The following is a 17,295-nucleotide window of genomic DNA, read 5'->3' on the forward strand; positions in this document are numbered from 1 at the left end:
TTTTGACTGTTTTGTTCCTTAAATTATCCAGGACTGCCATGTGCTCACCTTCAGCAGCTCAGGTTCTGTTTCGGATCACTTGGTATTACACCCTCAACTGGCAACGGGCAACTTCATCATCAAAGCTGTGTGGTTACCTGGTTCACAGACTGAGTTAGCAATTGTCACTGCGGACTTTGTTAAGGTATAGTGGTAGCTCTTTGATGCTGTTGTCTTAGAATTGTTCTACTTTTAAATCCAGAATGTCTGATCTCCATATGCGTGAGCTTCTCCCAAAAGTTAAAAATAAAAAAATCACACATTTTGTTGCCTTTTGATATGTTGCTGAGCAGGTGCTTTCCGTCTGTAGGCAATAGCAAATTGATTCTGGTTCCGCCCTCACTGTACCAAGTGCACACCTATTACTGTACTTGTTACAGAATTTGTTTATGTGTATTTATCCCCTGTTTGTTCCTTGAGGGAGAGAAAAGGGATATTTTATTCATCTTTATATGTCCAATGCCTACCACTTGGTAGGTGCTTGTTGAATGAGGAATGAATGCCCATTACTGGCCAGTTCCACCTGTTTGGATTTACCAGGATAATTGGGGGTGGGACTGAAATAGATTTCCCTTATGTAGTCTTTCTTCCTTCCTGCAGATTTATGACCTGTCGGTTGATGCCTTGAGTCCAACCTTCTACTTTCTCCTGCCGAGCTCAAAGATAAGAGATGTTACCTTCCTTTTCAACGAGGAGGGAAAGAACATCATTGTTATAATGTCTTCAGCTGGGTACATCTACACTCAGCTCATGGAAGAGGCCAGCAGTGCCCAGCAGGGACCCTTCTATGTCACTAATGTCCTGGAGATCAATCATGAGGACCTGAAGGTTAGAGCATATGTTGCCATTTCTTTCTATTCCAGATTTAATTAGTTAGCAACTCCTCTATTCTTTTTTTTCTTTTTCTTTCTTTCTTTTTGCTTCTAACTTTTTACCTAATAGCAAAAACTCTTGTTCTTTGGGACTAAACTGATACGACTTGAAGTTCCTTTATTCTTGGGGTATTTGTAAGATTTACCCACGGGGATTTCATGCTTAGAGTATGAGAGCACCTAATCATGATTTAAAATTAATAACCAGCATAAACTGGAAGCTGGTAGCCAACGCAACAGGAGGAGTTAATGCAAATGTGTGCCTTTGTCCCCACAGGACAGTAATAGCCAGGTGGCAGGTGGTGGCGTGTCCGTGTACTACTCCCATGTATTGCAGATGCTGTTCTTCAGCTATTGTCAGGGAAAATCATTTGCAGCCACCATTAGCAGGACAACTCTGGAGGTGTTGCAACTCTTCCCCATCAACATCAAAAGGTAGGAATGAGCATTTAATGTTCGACTTCCCCAATGTTCACATTCAACAGGGGATCTCCACTCCCACTCCCAAGTACCTGGTATCTGTTTTGAGTCTGGTGAAACTTACTTCTCACCAGCAATCCTCTCGCTTCCCTGCTAGGTATCTTAAAATCAGGCAGCATCCAGGGTTGGCAGGTAGGGTTGCCTGTATGATTTGTCCTAGACTGTGGTGATCTCAAGCTGTAAGAGGTAGTTTTTGGGGGCCACTGTTACTTAGAAGGAAAATCTATGGTCAAGGCAAGCAACGTGATTTTAATGTGAGAAGGGAGCCTAAGTTTCTCCTAGCCACTCAGCCTGCCATAGTGCCCTTTAATTTTCCCTCTTGGGGTAAAATTACTCTGTCAGCAAACAAAACATAGTATCCAGTAATGGAAGCATGGTTGGAATTTGGGGAGATAGTGAGAGTTTTATTTGGGGAGGAGGAAGAAGAGGCTTAAGGTCTCTTCTTGTTTTTCTTATCTGCCTTTGAAGCCATTATAGCATTTTCTTTCATGCTTCTCTCCTTTGGGAATTACCTGCTTTGGGATGAAATAAAAAGGACAGCAATTCATACCTAACTCTATGTGCTTAGAGGTCCTTATAGGACAATGGGTCATCAGCCTTAGGCAGCTCTGTGGCTTTATGCAGTTGATAGCTTCTAGGAACATAGGGCTACCTCTTCCTCACACGTGGAGCCTAGCACTGAAGGTTGTACGTGAGGACTTCTCCTGGGAGCACACATTGGGGTGTATGAGGGAGTGTACCTGGCTTGGAATAAAATTGACCTGTGGATAATCTGAGTCTCTGGCCAAGGATATGGCTCTGGAGTCACATAGCTATTTAGAGGATGGCCTTTAGGTCAAGATAAGAACCATTAGATGGTGATTAACATCCTGACTGTGGCCAATTTTGTTGTCTGCAGTTCCAATGGTGGCAGTAAGACTTCTCCTGCCCTTTGCCAGTGGTCTGAGGTGATGAACCACCCTGGCTTGGTGTGTTGTGTTCAGCAAACTACAGGTGTGCCACTGGTAGTCATGGTGAAACCAGACACTTTTCTTATCCAGGAGATTAAGACTCTTCCCGCTAAAGCAAAGGTCAGTGCTATATTCTCCCATCGCTTTGCTGTGAACCCAATCTTTTTTTATACTTTTATATTTATGTCACTTTCACAGCTCTTTTAGTGAAGGCCTATAAAAGGTTTTCTGTCTTTTTTCTTCTAGATGCCTTTTCTTTGCCATCCTTCAGCATCCCTGACTCTGAAACCAGTTGCATCTCTCCCTCTTTCTCACTGTGGGTTCTGATCTATAGGTATGGGAACTAACACCTTTGTCCCCTCCTTCTAGATCCAAGACATGGTTGCCATTAGGCACACGGCCTGCAATGAGCAGCAGCGGACAACGATGATCTTGCTGTGTGAGGATGGCAGCCTCCGCATTTACATGGCCAATGTGGAGAACACCTCCTACTGGCTGCAGCCATCCCTGCAGCCAAGCAGTGTCATCAGCATAATGAAACCTGTTCGAAAGCGCAAAACAGCTACAATCAGTAAGGCCCCTTCTCAGAAGACTTGTGGGGGAATGGGAATGGCAGTCTTCCAGACAGTGACTCAGAATATACTGTTGCAAATATCTTTAAAGAAATAGCGACTATCCTGCTTGCACATTTAGTAAAGTTAGAGGTATGTGCTAGCTTATTTCCCTACAGCAGAGTCATGGTTCCAAATGGCAAGTACCCATTGGCTTTCTGCTTCAGGTCAGCAGTTCTTTGGTACCTAGTAAGGAGTTATGTCTTGGGCCTTGTTTGAGAGATTTTTCTCTCAAACAATTAGGGAAATTGGCTTGCTGGCAGAATGGAACTGATTGAAGTATAGATCCCTTGAGTTGGTTAATTTCCCACAGAGTAGTGAAGAACCCATCGCAGAACTCTGAGCTGGTGGTCTAGCACCTGACTAATAGAGGACTCTGTAGGGAAGTGAAAACTTGAATTTAGCAGTGAGTGAATCCAACTAAGCAAAGACCATTGCAGGGATCATTGCATCACCTTAAATTTGTAGATTTGAGATAATGGTGTAGCTCATCTTCCTGTAAAGAAATAGTTTCTATTATTTATTTGAATAAACAAGCTACAAGAGAGCCTTAATTGTTATTAACGATAGACCTAACACCAACGCCAGATTTCTTTGTATTGCTAGGACATATTGTGGTTAGGGATAATAATCATTGGAGAGCTAATCACATGTAGGCATCATGTTGATGCAAACATGATCATCCAGAATTTGCTTAGAAAGATTAGAGTGTGAGTGTGGGCTCAGTCTGGGAGGAGTCTTTCCTTGTGGCGTGGGAGCAGAGGTGGTAGAGACCACACATACTGATGCTCTCTGGCAATCTGGTACTGTTCTCTGCAGCAACCCGCACATCTAGCCAGGTGACTTTCCCCATTGACTTCTTTGAACACAACCAGCAGCTCACAGATGTGGAGTTTGGTGGTAATGACCTCCTGCAGGTCTACAATGCACAACAGATAAAACACCGGCTGAATTCCACTGGCATGTATGTGGCCAACACCAAGGTGAGGACTGTGCTGGATGGGGTTCAATCCTTGGATAGAAGAACTTGTACATAATCTGGTTTGAGAACACATCTCCTTTTAGAATGCAAGTATAAAGTATATACTCAAAGCCACTAATCTGTAATTCTAATTAAATGGTCCCTTAAGTAAATGAATACTTTCACTCACTTGCCAAAGGACTCCCATTCTATAGGCTGAGTTTCCACCATTACCGGCAGGATTACTGTGCAGAGGGCAACAGGAGGTTGTTAATGCTGGGTAGAAAAGAAGGCTGATGTTGAAGATACTGAAGATGTCTACTCCCTTCCTCTGTTTTCCCATCTTTGGAAGCAAGGAAGTCATTATGGCAGGTGGTTAAAAGGATGAAGATCTTAATTAGGTTCACACATTGAGATAGTATCAGGAAGGATTCAAACTTTGAACTTAGAACTTCTGTTAGTTTTCTGATGTGTGCCTTATCTCCCTTTAGCCTGGTGGCTTCACCATTGAGATTAGCAACAACAACAGCACTATGGTGATGACAGGCATGCGGATCCAGATTGGGACTCAGGCAATTGAACGAGCCCCGTCATATATTGAGATCTTCGGCAGAACTATGCAGCTTAACCTGAGTCGCTCACGCTGGTTTGACTTCCCCTTCACCAGAGAAGAAGCCCTGCAGGCCGATAAGAAGCTGAACCTCTTCAGTGAGTCACCAACCCCTGGTGCAGACTCAGTGTGACTAAATTTCATGCTGGTCGGTGGCTCTCCAGTACTCAGGGATTTCTCTGTAGTCTCTGTCATTAGGAAACTTTGAGCTTCATTTGAGATATAAGAGGCAAGGAGTACACTTGAGAATGGAAGGGGTAAAGATAGGGTAAAACTCTGTTAAGTATTCACTTCTGTAGTGTTGGGTCACCCTCACTAATGTCATGGCTGCTTCTTTGTTGAGGCCAAGAGGAAGCAGATTGGCATGTGAAATCACAAGGCTTTCTTAAAGCACAGAGGAAGGCCTCAGGTCACAGGTGGCTGAGAGGTGGTTAGGAATACCTTGCTGTGCCATTGAAAACTTTAAAGCCTCAGAGTACAAATCCTTGAGTCTTTTTTAAGACTGGCATTTCTTCTATCATTTACTGGCCATTGTCTGATATTATTTCTTCTGGAAATAGTTGCTGTTACTGTGAATGGTGATGATCTGTACTTTGAACAAAGAAAGTGCTTAGAGACCCCTGGGGATGAGGGTTGGGGGATATAATGCCCTGATAGCAGAGGAGGATCCTTAACAATGAAGGTTAGGACCTCTTCTGAGTAGGAGACTTAATAGGTATTTGGTCCATGGAACTATTTCCACATGCATTCAACATCTACACATGAGTAAAGTGCTGCTGAAGTTTATATGTCTATAAAACAGATGTTATTTGCTTCTTTGCCCCAACTGGTCTGGTCTTTGCTTTGGAGAGGTTGTGGGAGTGCTTTAGAGAATGTGCTTCCTAAAGACTTCCCTTGCTTATTGCAGTCGGGGCCTCAGTGGATCCAGCAGGTGTCACCATGATAGATGCTGTAAAAATTTATGGCAAGACTAAGGAGCAGTTTGGCTGGCCTGATGAACCCCCAGAAGAATTTCCTTCTGCCTCCGTCAGCAACATCTGCCCTTCAAACCTCAACCAGAGCAACGGCACTGGAGAGAGCGACTCAGCTGCCCCTACTACGACCAGTGGAACTGTTCTGGAGAGGTACCAGTGCTGGCAGGGTTTGGCTGGCAAGGCTTGGCTTGTTACATTTTCCACTCTTGCTGTAGAACCTTCCTGTGTCTTGAGAGAGCCAGCCTTTAATAACCATTTCAAGTCTAGCCTGTGATTTTTAAGCTTTCATAAAACTCCCCCATATTCAGTGTCTCCTTAGCATGCGGACAGAGCCTGAAAAATGTGCTCAGAGTCACTTGACTCCATTGTCTCTGCCTAGGCAGAAGCTCTGTCCCTTCTCTTAATGGTTAGGTAATTGGAGGCCACAGACAAAAAGGTACTTAAGCCAGTATTCTAGATTAGGATCCATCCTTGTGGAGATTATAGGGAAACATCTCCCTTCCATTCAGATCTCATCATCTTCTCATTTTTTCTCTGCAGTAGCTATTTCTGTGGTAATAACATTGCCAGCAGGAGAGGCTGTCTGCTGCATTTTATAGCAGAGTCCAGAGTCTCCCTAAATCTCCCTACAGTGGCATTCTTAAGCATTGTGCTTGGCTTCTTTGTGCTAGGTAGCTGCTGGTTTGCCATGGTAGATGAAATAATTCATGATGTAAGATTTTGAGTTTCTTACATTATAAGTTATAAGAATAGCCTTGCTTGGAATCACAGCCTCCCACCAGCAGCCTCCCCCTTCCTCCTTTCTCTTTCTTTTTTTTTCCTACCCTGTTCATACATGGTTTGCTTAGGATGTGTTTCCAGGTATCTCTGAGCTTCACATTTTTTTCCTTTTTTTTTCTTTGCTTCTTCCCCAAGTTCTGAAACTGAGTCCCTAACCAAGCTGGACCGGTTAGTATGCCCTCTTTCTTTTTCTCTGCACGAGTGAGTGTGTGTCAGAGAGCAGTGTAACCAATGGTGTGGCTTTGCGTTGATTCTGCTTCTGTTTAAGAGTCCTCCTGCTTCTTTCTGTTGTGGTCATTGCATGGCTACAGAGCTGTCCATGTGTAAAAATGGAGTATATGGAGGATTGTAAGTGCACACTTGGTGTTGGCCGCATCAGACGCTCTCTCAGATCTCTTCCTTAACCCAGTCCTCTCTGCTCCCTCTCTGCAGTGGATGGGAAGGGGGTTGGGGGTGGAGAGATTAACAACAAAGTCCTACCATCTGATAAGCCACTAGAGCGCTTGTTCTGCCGAAATTTGTTTTATGCCTCCGTTTCCTCTCCCTAGTTCTGTACTGTCTTCCTCTACCCCTTAACCCTTTTCTCTCCAGCTGCCTTCTCAATGCTTTTCTTTCTCTGTTCAGAGCTTCAGCTATCAGGATGTTGTTCTTTTTACTATACCACATTAAACTCAAAGGAGTAAGCCCTGGGGAGCATGTTACCTGGTACCCTTTAATAGTTGGGTTTCCTGTTCCTTTCCTAAGGGAGAATTGCTCAGTTTTCTAAAGATGCTTTGTACTGCCTCTTGAATGTTGGCAATTGGCATGCACCTAAAAATACAGTTTTCTCTACCCAATACTTAGGGCCTCATAGGAAATGCCTTTGTGCATTTTCTCGGAGATAAAAGTAAAATGTAACCTTAACCTTCCTAGTGTAAGAAGATGGCTTTAACCTTTCCCTTTGTGTATCCCTTTGCCCACTGATCTCAGGGCACCTGAGCTTTGGGTCCCACTGCATCAAGTCTGTTAAGCCCATCTCAGTGATCCCTGCCACAGGCAGCAGAAGGAAGCACATTTATCCACTTTGAGGAAGAAAAGCCCTGTCTTTGAGTTACGGATTATGAACATGGCCTCAGGTTGATCTCCGAGCAGGAGCCAGGTTTCTCCTGGCCTGTAATACAGGAAGCGATATGCATGGTGCCTGTGGCAGGTCTTATTGTGCTTTGATTTTGTATTTGGCATTCATTAGCTGTCCCCAAGGTCCTCATGACTATAGTTTGCTTAGGCTAAAGCACAAGGCGGAGAGAATGATGGTTGTACTCAAGCCAGGTTTTCTGTCTCCCTAGGCTGGTTGTGAGTTCTTTAGAAGCCTTGGAAAGCTGCTTTGCTGTTGGCCCAATCATCGAGAAGGCAAGTTACTTTTTCAAAGCACATGGAAGCGTTCTGAAGAGGCAGGAAGTCAGTGGAGTTGTCTGAGGCCCTGAGACCTTACAGCTAAAGAACATTTATAGCATAATCTTGATTTGCAAAGAAACTCCAGAGAAGTCTTCAGCTCGAGGCCTATGTCCTTATTTGGGGGACCCGTACTGAGAGTGTGTTGTAGGATAGGATGAGTGGTGGTACAAGAACACTGTTCTGGGAGTCATGAGCTTGGATTCCATTTCTTCGCTTGTGTGGTTGGAAGATTATAATTTTTGAAACTTTTGTTTTACTCTTTGCAGTCCATGGCATATAACCTAGCCCTGGCGGCTAGAAGGAAGGGAGGGGGAAGCGGAATGCAGATAGTTCATTCTGCCTTGAATTGGTGGATTAGTGATAACCCTGCTGTCTGTTGCATCAGGAGAGAAACAAGAATGCAGCTCAGGAGCTGGCCACTCTGCTGCTGTCCCTGCCAGCACCTGCCAGTGTCCAGCAGCAGTCCAAGAGCCTCCTGGCCAGCCTGCACACCAGCCGCTCGGCCTACCACAGCCACAAGGTAACGGTTCCCTCTCAGGGATGCCTGTGTAGAAACGGAAGTTGTGGTCCTGACAGGGAATCAAGTAAGTGGGCCTTTTATGTGTAAAGCAAGGGCATAGCAAAAATGGCGTTGAGATCAAACCCACAGCATCTAAAGTTTCTTCTGAGAAATTCGTGAATGCCACTCAAAACTGAGGATAAGCTGGCTAGTGGGCCACTGGTTTGTACTTATTTTTCTGTCACTCTAACAGGATCAGCAAGACTTAAGAAAGAGAGGGAGGGACATTGAGCATGGGTGGCTTCTCAGTGGGGAAGAGTGAGTTGAGGGATCCCTCAGGAGGTAAGGGCTGCTGGGTATTTACACTCCCCTACCTGGTGCACTGCGGAAGGTGTGCTTGTGCTTGTTGGTGAGACAGTTGTGGGATAGTTGTTGGAGAGCCTCTGAAGGGAAAGACAGGCCTCACCTGTAAAAGAAAGGGGCTGCTGATAGGTTTGGCCAGTTTCCATAGATGGAAAAGATGACAGTTCAGATCCATGAGGAAGAAGGGCTCTGAGAGAAGCTACCAGCCCAGAAGCCATGGTTAGCTTTTGTGCCTCCAACCCAGAGAATTGAGAAATGTGAGTTTAACCTGCTGAGCCTCTTACGGAAAGGCAATTTTGGAAACATAATTCTTGGGTAATATGAATTTGCTAAGAAATGACGCTTATACTGTTGGAAAGAAATCTGGGATGTTGCAATTCTGGAGAATTGGGGTGGATTCTACTTTTCCTGTCATACTTTGATTGTTATTGCATGTTTTTTTAATTTTTTTAGTGACTTTAATATCTTATGTATTAAGAAACTTAACTATAGTGGGCTGCTTTGAAGGTGTGGTAATTAACGTGTTTTCTTGAAAGGAGGTAACAATCCTGACCTTTTATCAGGTTTTCTCTCCTCTTTGCTTTTATACCAGCCCTCGTTTATGGTCGATCCTCTGTGATCTTGTTGTTTTATTAGGATCAGGCCTTGCTGAGCAAAGCTGTGCAGTGTCTCAACACATCCAGCAGAGAAGGCAAGGATTTGGACCCCGAGGTGTTCCAGAGGCTGGTGATCACAGCTCGCTCCATTGCCATCATGCGCCCTAACAACCTTGTCCACTTTACGGAGTCAAAGCTGCCCCAGATGGAAACAGGTGAACTTGGCCTATGTGGCCGTGGTCCTGAAATCTGCTTAATACACCTTTATACCTTCTCATCCTACTGTTCTCACTGGCCTCTGACTGACTTCATGCTTGGAGATAGGATTTTACTCCTTGGTCTTTATACCTTGTAGGGCTTTTAACATTAGGATTATACCATTTTAAATAAATTCCCTTTCCAGTGCTTATCCCTTTGATTATCCTTGAGTTTATTTAGTATTTTAGACATCAGGTATAATCTGTCTCTGAAGTTACCACCTCTTGTGATCTTCAGGGTATAGCTAAGCTCAGTTGAGCCCTGGTTGCTTTAAAGCAATCGGGTCGTATCTTTTGCTTTCATGCTGTTCTTTTGCCAGTATTTTATTACTATGTGCAGTGGCTTTTCTCAGTGCTTGGTGCTGTTTCCTCATTTTTCCTCATGTTGGCTGGGTACCAATTCTATTTTGCCAGTGTCAAATAGAGTTTATCGCTGCCTTTATGATTCTCTGTTATGTACATGCTTCCATATGCCATCATCATCCTGTTCCTCTTTCTAATACTATAATCCCAAAATCATTCTAGAGAAATCTCTAGAATGTTCAGATGTTCCTCTAGGTTTTAGAAGTTGAACATTTGGAACTGAGATCTTTGAATCTGCTGTAAACATACTGAATGCTCCCCCTTCTACTTAATTCTAACATACAGTATTTTCTGTGATATTCCTTTCCCAGACTGTTTTTTTCCTAGATGTGCCTGCTGGAGTCTAGGGATAGTTGGCATATTGATTGGGGCCCCACTTGAAACTCCCTCCCCAGGCAAGCTTCCTTGACCTGAGTTAACCTTAAAACAAATTAAATTCCATCTCAGATTTACCATCGTTAATAATTTTCTTTCTCCTGCTTAGAAGGAGTGGATGAGGGGAAAGAACCACAGAAGCAGTTGGAAGGAGATTGCTGTAGTTTCATCACCCAGCTCATGAACCACTTCTGGAAACTCCATGCATCCAAACCTAAGAATGCCTTCCTAGCACCTGCCTGTCTGCCAGGTATCACGTTAAAAGGGATACTTGAATCTTGATACATAGTGAATCCTGATATAAATTATGTCTTTGAACACCTATCACCCTGAGCTTTTAGCTTTCATGCTTTATCATCTATTTCTTCTAGAATTTATAATTGGGAAATAGAAATCTGTGAGATGAGTGCATTGTTCTTGATATGGGAATGTAGCAGAGTGGCAGAGAGTGGGATTTTCTTGTATGTAGTATCTCTTCATGTGGGCTTGAATATTTTACATAAAGAGACACTTTATGAATGTGTGTGTGTGTGTGTCCTTAGTGGTATTTATAATTGTTTTAAAAAATCTTTCAAAGCCAGCTCAAAAGGTAAAGGTTAGCCAGGTGCAGTGTCTCACATACCTGTAATCTCAGCATTTTGGGAGGCCAAGGCAAGAGGATTGTTTGAGGTCAGGAGTTTCAGACTAGCCCAAGCAACAGAGCAAGACCCTGTCTCTACAAAAAATGGAAAAAAATTAGCTGGGCATGGTGACAGGTACCTGTAATCCCAGCTACTTGGGAAGCTGAGGCAGGAGGACTGCCTGAGCCCAGGAGTTCGAGGTTGCAATGAGCTATGATTAGGCCGCTGTACTCCAGCCTGGGTGATAGAACAGGACTCCATATCAAAAAGAAAGAAAGAAAAAGTTAAAAGGTAAGAGTTAAGCATCAGCCTTGAGAATTATTTGATTTCTAAACTACTGCTGCCTAGGGTATCTAAAGAAAAGTAGAACGATCCCGGTATTCATTCTCATGTAGAGGTTACTTGGGCAGTAAGCCTAAAAGACGTGTGAGGTCATGTTTTGTCATTGCCTAAGGTTTGGGGATAGTAGGAGACAGCTGGTATCTGTGTACCTCTTCATATTTCCCTGCCTTGTCTTTTGATATCCATAGAGGGTGGACAGCTACTTATTTCTGTGATGCAGGAGATCTGGAAAGACCTTTGAGGACAGTTTGGAAGATTAGGAGACTGTTAATAAAACAAATCACAAATTGCAGACAAGCTACATTCTCTGTGTGTGTGACAAGCTACAGTGCGTGTGTGTGCGCGCGCGCACGCTGGTCACTTTTTTATTAGCTTGACCTTTGTGTGGGGATAAGAATTTGCACTTTTGTCTCAGGCTCTCAAGTAACTAGAGATTTTTCCACCAGATTTTCACATAATATTTTTCTCCCCTTTAGGCCTAACTCATATCGAAGCTACCGTCAATGCTCTGGTAGACATTATCCATGGCTACTGTACCTGCGAGCTGGATTGTATTAACACAGCATCCAAGATCTACATGCAGATGCTATTGTGTCCTGTACGTATCATTATGACTCCAGATATCTCTCATTAGCCGCAAGTTTGCTAAACTAATGAAATAAAATAGACTTAAAGGAAGCTGATGGGAATTAAGAGTTTCAAATATCAATCAAAACTTTAAGATCTTTCTCCATGGAAGAGGAAGATTTAGAAAGGGGATGGATTTAGTCTTTTTTGTTCAGTGCTCAATCCTCAGGAACTAGCCTGGTGCTTGTTACATAGTCAGTGCTAAGTAACTCATTGAAGTGTTATTTAAATGAGTATGCGAATGAATGTAGTACATCAAGGTTTCTATTTCCAGTGACGCTGTCACAGAAGCTGTATGTTAAAAGTACTGATTTTAGCACAGAGCTAAGATGTGCACTGGGGGCCTGATCATCTGATGAAAAGCCAAAACCATTTGTAGAGAGCCAAAGTGGCTTCAGGAGCAGATGACCTGACAGTCTATCACCAGGAACTGAGAGACAAGAAAGAAGTAAATGGGTCTTATGTGTGCCAGGTCAGGAAGTGGGTATTAAGTTAATCTGCCGAACTTAGTTGGCTGGGGTGCAGGTGAGAGCAGCCAGATTTCCCCATGCACGTGAGTGATTGACTGAGAAAGGAAAGTGTTTTATATAGATAGTTTCATGAATAATATAAGACCTAAGCATGACAGTTTCCTTTTAAACCACAGGATCCTGCTGTGAGCTTCTCTTGTAAACAAGCTTTAATTCGTGTCCTAAGACCCAGGAACAAACGGAGACATGTGACTTTGCCCTCTTCCCCTCGAAGCAATACTCCAATGGGTAATGCGAAGTGTGGGTTTAGGCTTGAGTCTCTAGGGGGTTGGGGGTGGGGGCGGAGGTGGTGGGTAGGGAAGGGAGGTACAGTATTCAGGATATGCTGCTCACGTTGACCCAAGGTCCTGGAGACTTTGTTTATATATCTATGTTTTCACCCTACCTTATTCCATAAAGAATTTAAGTTGGTACATCAAAATGCATATAGTAAATAGAATAAAAATAAAGAAAATCAAGGCCTTGGGAAAATAAAATTGCCATAGTAAAATCAAGCCAAGGATACAGAAAAATGTACTACATGACAAGATCCTGCAAGGTTTGTAAGTGAAGATCTTGTATTTGGCTGAAAGCTTCCTAGGAGCCATAGCAAAGATAAAATAAGAACAGTTATAAAAATCACAACAACCAAAGACAAAACATATCCATTTTTCAGGCACAGAAAGCTCTTGATTAAGGGTCCATTTTGTTGCTGAAGGGTCAGAATCCTCAGTGGACTCACCTGCAATAAGTGTGATAGCAAATTTCACAGGAATTTTCCTCATGATATACTTGGACACAGTCATGGGCATAACATTTTACATTTTAGTAAAAGCAATTCTATGAGGTGTCTAAATAGCGGCATTACATAGCTCTGGTTCCTTCATTAGATTCAGGAGTAAGTTTCAAATGAAAGTCACATATGTAATTTTAAACTTTCTAATAGTCACATCACAAAAAGTAAAAAAAAAAGTGAAGTTAATTTACTAATAATTTATTTAATCCAGTGTATAAAAAGTGTTATTTCGACATATAGTCAATATAAAAAGTTACTAGTGAAATATTTTGCATATTTTGGTACTACCTTCAAAATCCAGTGTGTATTTTACACTCATGGCACATCTCCTTTTGTACTAGCTTCATCTTAAGTGTTCAGGAGCCACATGTGGCTAGTGGCTACTGTATGGGACAGTGCAGGGCTAGAGGAATATATATAACTGTGACTTTCAGGCAGTCTTCCTCAAATATCATTTATCTTACCTAAGCTTTTGATAAGTTAGGCAATAGTTTGTGGCTCTTTTCTCTGGCATGAACCTAGAGTGGAGATAGTTTATGTTTCTAATGAAGGACATATTTATATGCTTTAACAACAGTCTGTCGAGTGGAAGACAAGGTCTCTATCCTCTTCTGACAATTAGAAATCTCACCTAGACTCTTCCTTATTAGGAAGCCTTCCCACCTTCACACAGAAGTGGGCCCAGACAGGACCTTTGTGGTGTCCTTGATTTCCATTCAATGGTTTTATACTTCAATTCTGGTTCTTCTCATTATGATTATGTAGTGTGAAAAATCTCACTGACCAAGTTGTTTTTGAAAAAAGTAGTGAAATAAACTCTAAGCTGCCATGACAGATAAAAGATAAACATGTCAATTGTTTTTCCTGTCTTCCAAGGTCTCCTGAGAGTTGGTGGGAGCTTGTGGGGCCTAGATTTAGATTTCTCTGCTTTATGGAAATCCCTTTGGAATCCAGGGTCCCCCCCACTCCCCTTTACCAGCTGGAAAAGTCTATTCCTCTGGGAGGCCAGTTGTCACTGCCAGCCCTGTCTTCCCAGATCCTGCTAGGTCCAAGAAGCAAGAGAACAAGGCCAGGTGTAGCACCCTGGAGTTTTACCTTTAAAGCCCAGGGTGCTAGCTGGTAGCTTGTCTTGGGTTTTTGTTGCTACGTGACTTATCGTACCATATGCCAAGGGAGGAAAGCAAGCACCTTGAGGTGACTGGGGTTTCTTTGACTCAGGAGACAAGGATGATGATGACGATGATGATGCAGATGAGAAAATGCAGTCATCAGGGATCCCGAATGGTGGTCACATCCGTCAGGAAAGCCAGGAACAGAGTGAGGTGGACCATGGAGATTTTGAGATGGTGGTGAGTCTCTGGCAGCAGGAGAAGGGGAGGAGGAGCTTCGGAACTCTCCTCTAGCTCTTATTCAGTGGACTTCCAAAAGTTACCATTTACCATGGGACACTGACAGAGCTTTCTCTCTGCAGTCTGAGTCGATGGTCCTGGAGACAGCTGAAAATGTCAACAATGGCAACCCCTCTCCCCTGGAGGCCCTGCTGGCAGGCGCAGAGGGCTTCCCTCCCATGCTGGACATCCCGCCTGATGCAGATGACGAGACCATGGTTGAACTAGCCATTGCCCTGAGCCTGCAGCAGGACCAACAAGGTAGAAGGCAATGCCAGGAACAAAGTGGCCCATTGGCCTTGCACAGGAAAGAGGGTTTGGCAGTTACTGATATCCAGCTGACTTAGCTTGTCCCCACATTTGGGGAGAGGTTGATCTGGGTGAGAGCTGTTCAGAGATACAGGTGGAGAGTGAGAGGGGTTGTGGCGGGAATTTCAGTCTGGGAGCCAATCTCATGGTTTCTACTAGTTTGGTCTTTTGGATTATTTCTTCCTGAATCTGTTAGATTCCTCCAGCCTGTGTCCTGCCTGAGCTGAAGGAAGCATTCCACCATCTCTATAACTGAACTTGGTGGGTGGACAGCAGTGGCTGTTGGTTACCTTCCTGTAGGCCAGAGGGGTCACACGCTGGTGTTTAGAGACTACTGAGGGCAGCAGTTGGCCAAAGCAGCACTGTGGATGGGGTCTGGAGAGGATGTTGTGCTCACTCTCCACTTGTTTCCCAGGCAGCAGCAGCAGTGCCCTGGGCCTGCAGAGCCTGGGACTGTCCGGCCAGGCACCCAGCTCTTCCTCTCTGGACGCAGGAACCCTCTCTGACACCACAGCATCAGGTAACTGTCCACAGCAAGGAGCACGGCTCAGGGCCCCAGGACCCTCAGGCCTTGTTTCCACTGCTGTGAGAGTGTAATGGGCAGCTGCTTTGACAGGCCATTCTGGACTTCCTGCTTCTGCCTTGGCTTTAGAGATATGGGTGTGGAAGCCATAGTGGATATAGCTTGGCAACGGTGCTCGTGGCTCCGCTTCCTTACACCTTGCATGCTGCCTGGCTTTAGCTAATTTCCCATGGAAAGGCTGAGAGAGCAGCGTGCAGGCCAATCAGCGTAGGGCTTAAATTATGGCTTTCAGTGTTCTTTGTCAGAGTGCTAACATTTTAGATAATATTAAAAGGGAGACAGGAAATAGAGCTCATACTTTTTAAACTTTTCTCTTTTCACTAGCAAATAAAGGTGAAGCTACAAGCCGGATTGTGCTTCAGAATTCTTGATCAGTATGGACAACCATCAGGGATCTGTGAGCTTGAGAGAGAGGAGTTTTGTGGACAACTAAAATCCATAGGAAATTTCCAGAACTTATTTTGTCTTTACTTTCAATCTTTTCCCTACTCTGATTTAAAACAATTCTTTCCTGAATAGAGAGTTGGACTAAATGGAAATACCTGATCAGCCCCCAAGTAATTTAAAGGTTGATTTATAGTGTTTCAGACTGATGCTTCCCTGTATTTGTTTTTTTTCTTTTGGGAATTTTACCCTGGATAGATAAGAAAGGGAGAAATTGGCTGTCCTCACCTACTGCCATGGCTTGTTGCTTTTCTTAGGTCTCTTCAGTTGCTGTCATTTCAGGCTTTGAGGTTGCTGTCGTGTTGTGCCAGTTGTGTTCCTGTGCTCTGTGGCTGTCTTGGCTTTCCTCCCCCATGTATCTCATCCAGCATTTTCCTCCTGTCTCAGCTCAGCCCTGATCCTGGATGCTGTGGCTGTCTCTGGGGAATTTCCTTGCTTCATTATTAGCATCTGATGAGATTGATGAGGAGGTGTGAAATTTCCCAGTGAGCTCCCCTTTGGACCACTTGCTAAAAAAAACCAAAATGGGGTCGATTGAAGAGCTCATGCTAAGTGATTTCCTAACATAAACACCAATTGACTGATCGCAAAACAAATCCAATTAAAATTCAGAGTTCTAAGCTTTGAATGGTAATGGCTAGTTTCAGATCTCTCAGCAGGTGTCAGTAACACCTAAACAATGGTGACCATGAAGAATTTTAGCTAGAAAACTCAGCGTCCATGTCACAGATTCTTATTGAATCTCTGTACTGTTCTACTTGCACTGTAACGTAACAGCGAAGGAAATGCCCAGTGAACTGGGTTTTCTTCACTTCTGTCTAAGTACTGTTTGCAACGCACCGTGTATAGTGTTTGTTCCTGTTAGCGATTAACCAGCGAAGCAAATCTTTCCCTTTTTTCTTTGACGACAGGATATGTAAACTGCATTGTGTCCTCTGCACTATGTGATTTGATGCTTTCACTCCAAGGAGGGGTTTTTACCTGTAACAGCTCTCGTTACTCTCTCAGCTCCAGCCTCAGACGACGAGGGCAGCACAGCAGCAACTGATGGTTCTACCCTTCGGACCTCTCCTGCTGACCATGGTGGTAGTGTGGGCTCGGAGAGCGGGGGAAGTGCAGTGGACTCAGTGGCTGGCGAGCACAGTGGTAATGTGCCTGGGGGTCCTGTCTCCTTGGGCAGAGGGTGGGGACAACACAGGTCCTGGGATTGCTTTTTGCAAAGAGAAATTATGGGGAATCATTGAAAGTCTTATGGAATTCATTTGACTTCAACCCTGGAGTTTCAAATGATCAGTAATAATGGCTTATGCTAAGTGAGGTTAATATTGAAATGTTTATAGATTGCTTTTAATTATCTGTTAGTGGGAGAAAAGCAGTAACATGCATAATTCCAATTTGTGGTTAATCTAAAACAATTATGGTGTGACCTTGAAACGCATTATCCTCTGGGTTTTGCTCCTTATTTAATGGGGGGAAATATTTTTTGGGGCAATCCTATTGTTAATGATCTGAT

At 43.7% G+C, this 17,295-nt stretch overlaps 1 protein-coding gene across 1 annotated transcript in view; it reads left to right on the forward strand.

Moving 5' to 3' along the window:
• Nucleotides 1-17,295, forward strand: part of UBR4 (ubiquitin protein ligase E3 component n-recognin 4) — a 127,290-nt gene that overhangs the window by 50,430 nt on the left and 59,565 nt on the right. The window contains exons 42-59 of the mRNA XM_012656940.1: nucleotides 32-184; nucleotides 640-867; nucleotides 1,189-1,346; nucleotides 2,290-2,461; nucleotides 2,711-2,912; nucleotides 3,772-3,935; nucleotides 4,405-4,621; nucleotides 5,431-5,647; nucleotides 7,603-7,666; nucleotides 8,097-8,231; nucleotides 9,210-9,384; nucleotides 10,274-10,414; nucleotides 11,603-11,724; nucleotides 12,400-12,511; nucleotides 14,277-14,407; nucleotides 14,530-14,707; nucleotides 15,171-15,275; nucleotides 16,791-16,928. Of these exons, the coding sequence (XP_012512394.1) occupies nucleotides 32-184; nucleotides 640-867; nucleotides 1,189-1,346; nucleotides 2,290-2,461; nucleotides 2,711-2,912; nucleotides 3,772-3,935; nucleotides 4,405-4,621; nucleotides 5,431-5,647; nucleotides 7,603-7,666; nucleotides 8,097-8,231; nucleotides 9,210-9,384; nucleotides 10,274-10,414; nucleotides 11,603-11,724; nucleotides 12,400-12,511; nucleotides 14,277-14,407; nucleotides 14,530-14,707; nucleotides 15,171-15,275; nucleotides 16,791-16,928 (2,812 nt within the window). The remainder of the gene's footprint in view (nucleotides 1-31; nucleotides 185-639; nucleotides 868-1,188; nucleotides 1,347-2,289; nucleotides 2,462-2,710; nucleotides 2,913-3,771; nucleotides 3,936-4,404; nucleotides 4,622-5,430; nucleotides 5,648-7,602; nucleotides 7,667-8,096; nucleotides 8,232-9,209; nucleotides 9,385-10,273; nucleotides 10,415-11,602; nucleotides 11,725-12,399; nucleotides 12,512-14,276; nucleotides 14,408-14,529; nucleotides 14,708-15,170; nucleotides 15,276-16,790; nucleotides 16,929-17,295) is intronic.

This window comes from Propithecus coquereli, unplaced genomic scaffold, assembly GCF_000956105.1.
Source record: "Propithecus coquereli isolate 6110/MARCELLA unplaced genomic scaffold, Pcoq_1.0 Scaffold528, whole genome shotgun sequence".
NCBI classification, from domain to species: Eukaryota; Metazoa; Chordata; class Mammalia; order Primates; family Indriidae; genus Propithecus; species Propithecus coquereli.